General features: G+C 42.0%; 1 protein-coding gene across 1 annotated transcript in view; it reads left to right on the forward strand.

The window, feature by feature from the left end:
* LOC107681920 (receptor-type tyrosine-protein phosphatase mu) overlaps positions 1-2,198 on the forward strand; it is a 250,840-nt gene that overhangs the window by 221,693 nt on the left and 26,949 nt on the right. The window contains exon 26 of the mRNA XM_016478293.1: positions 362-459. Coding sequence (XP_016333779.1) covers positions 362-459 — 98 coding nt within the window. The remainder of the gene's footprint in view (positions 1-361; positions 460-2,198) is intronic.

A 2,198-nucleotide genomic window follows, 5' to 3' on the forward strand; every position in this document is an offset into this window, starting at 1 on the left:
TACAGTTTGTACAGTATAAAAACCATTACGCCTATGGAGAGTCCCCGTAAACCACAAATGCAAGTGTGTGTGTGAGAGAGAGAGTGTGTGTGTGTGTGTGTGTGTGTGTGTGTGTGTGTGTGTGTGTGTGTGTGTTTGAGAGCAGGTCTGAACTCACATTAAGAGCTCATAAAGCCATTAAAACACTTTTAATCATTTGTCAAAAGTAATTTTCTTTTTAGAGTCAGCACTTGATTAAAAACAACATTAATTCAGATTAATTGGTCCCATAATGGAATAACTCCTCAAAGGTTGTTCAATTAAGCTGAAGATGATGAAGGTGTGATTGTGTTTGAGTCGGTCGTGTGTTTTCTCTCTGCAGGACCGATGCAGGAGACCGTCATCGACTTCTGGAGGATGGTGTGGCAGGAGAACACGGCAACCATCGTCATGGTGACCAACCTGGTGGAAGTTGGCAGGGTGAGTATGAAAGTGTGTGTTTGTGCGAACATCTGCATCACACATCATCTGCACTACAGCTGTTTGCTGAGAATCTCACAAAACCACAGCATCATCTCTGAGTTACATTCACAATCATATCAAGCCGCATGTATTTCTATAGCGCTTTATACAATACAGACTGTTTCACTGTAATAAACAGGAAAATAAAAGTGTTGATGTTGCAAGGTTCATCAATTATGAAACAAACTCTGTTTCAGCTGTAAAGCAGCTCTAAAGAAGACAATAGAGTCATTATTCAGATCAGTTCTGTTCAATAACCAGTGGTGAACAGTAGTAGAGTTTGTGTGTGTGTGTGTGTGTGTGTGTGTATGCATGTGCTTGGGTGTGTGTGTGTGTGTTTGGCTGGTGTCTGCAGTTCAGATGAGTGTGTGAAATTGACTCCCGCAGGATCACTTGCAGAGTAAATGATGCATTCTGGGCTTCATCAATGTGAAGTGGTCAGAAACTGATCAATGAAGCTCATTATCAGACAGAACAGCCCAAACCGCCCAGTCTACAGACAGACTAGAGTTTCTGACAATTACATTTCATCCTTTTAAATAATAAAACATTTGTTTATTTAATGCTGTGAATGAGTTTACGTATTTCATCATTGGATATAGACATCTTTGAAATCAGCTCATTTAATTAGTCATTAGCAGCTTGATCCATTTAATTATTATTAAAGTTCAACATGTTTAAAAGTAGACCTGGATGCAGTAAGACTGAATAAACCTCATCATGACAGTTATATAAAGACTCATAATTTGATTGAATCGTTTGCTCATATACAGTAGATCTGTAGAGGATGATTTCTGCTCATACATTTCAATCAAAGCCTTGCTCCTAAAATATGAGTTAAAAACTCAAACATTCAGTCCTAATGCTCATTTGTCATTGCATTTGTTAATCATAATAATGTCGTTGATTCTAACGGTTGACTGATGCCGGATCAGAACGGATGGCTTTGATAATGCTGTTGAACAGAGCTTCAGTTCATGGAGGCTGTGATCAGTCGTGGATCTCCTCTGGTCCAGCTGTGCAGATGTGTGGTGCCGGTCTGTTATATGATGCTGATCTAATGTGGGCTCGAGCGGCGCTGCTTCCCTGCAGAGACCCATAAACCCACCGCCGCGCTCCACTGACATCCATCTGCAACCACACTCAGCTCAGGAATTCTGGAGGAAACTATCTATCTATCTATCTATCTATCTGTCCTTCCATCCAACCATCCACTGTTAATCATATGTCATACGGCATCTTTATTTCTGTCAGGGTCTGGCGTCTGGTGTTTCTCCCTCTCACCACCAGAGGTCGCCATTTCCCATCCTCCCGGACTCCTTTACCTTAACTCCACACACCTGTGCACTTTCTCACACACACACAGCTGTTGCCCATCCTGATGGCTATTTATACTCCTTCCCCACGCCTCTCTGGGCTAATTATTAGTTGTGATATGTGGACTGATGCAAGCACTAAGTTGCCGATTTTGTGTCATATACCTGTTTGTGTTCTGAGCCTGTTGTCAGGTTCTTATATCTGTTTGTGTTTCCGTTTTGGTTTTTACTTTGTTTTCCCTCACATAAATAAAGACCTGCATTTGGACCCAGACCCTTGTGTTCCCTTACCGCGCCGTGACAGAATAATCAGCCAAACATGGGTCCAGCAGGAAAGTTCCTCAACATCCGCCAGGCAGACCGGTGCATTGAGGATTACGC

This window comes from Sinocyclocheilus anshuiensis, unplaced genomic scaffold (genome assembly GCF_001515605.1).
Source record: "Sinocyclocheilus anshuiensis isolate Anshui unplaced genomic scaffold, SAMN03320099.WGS_v1.1 scaffold2198, whole genome shotgun sequence".
Classification (NCBI taxonomy): domain Eukaryota; kingdom Metazoa; phylum Chordata; class Actinopteri; order Cypriniformes; family Cyprinidae; genus Sinocyclocheilus; species Sinocyclocheilus anshuiensis.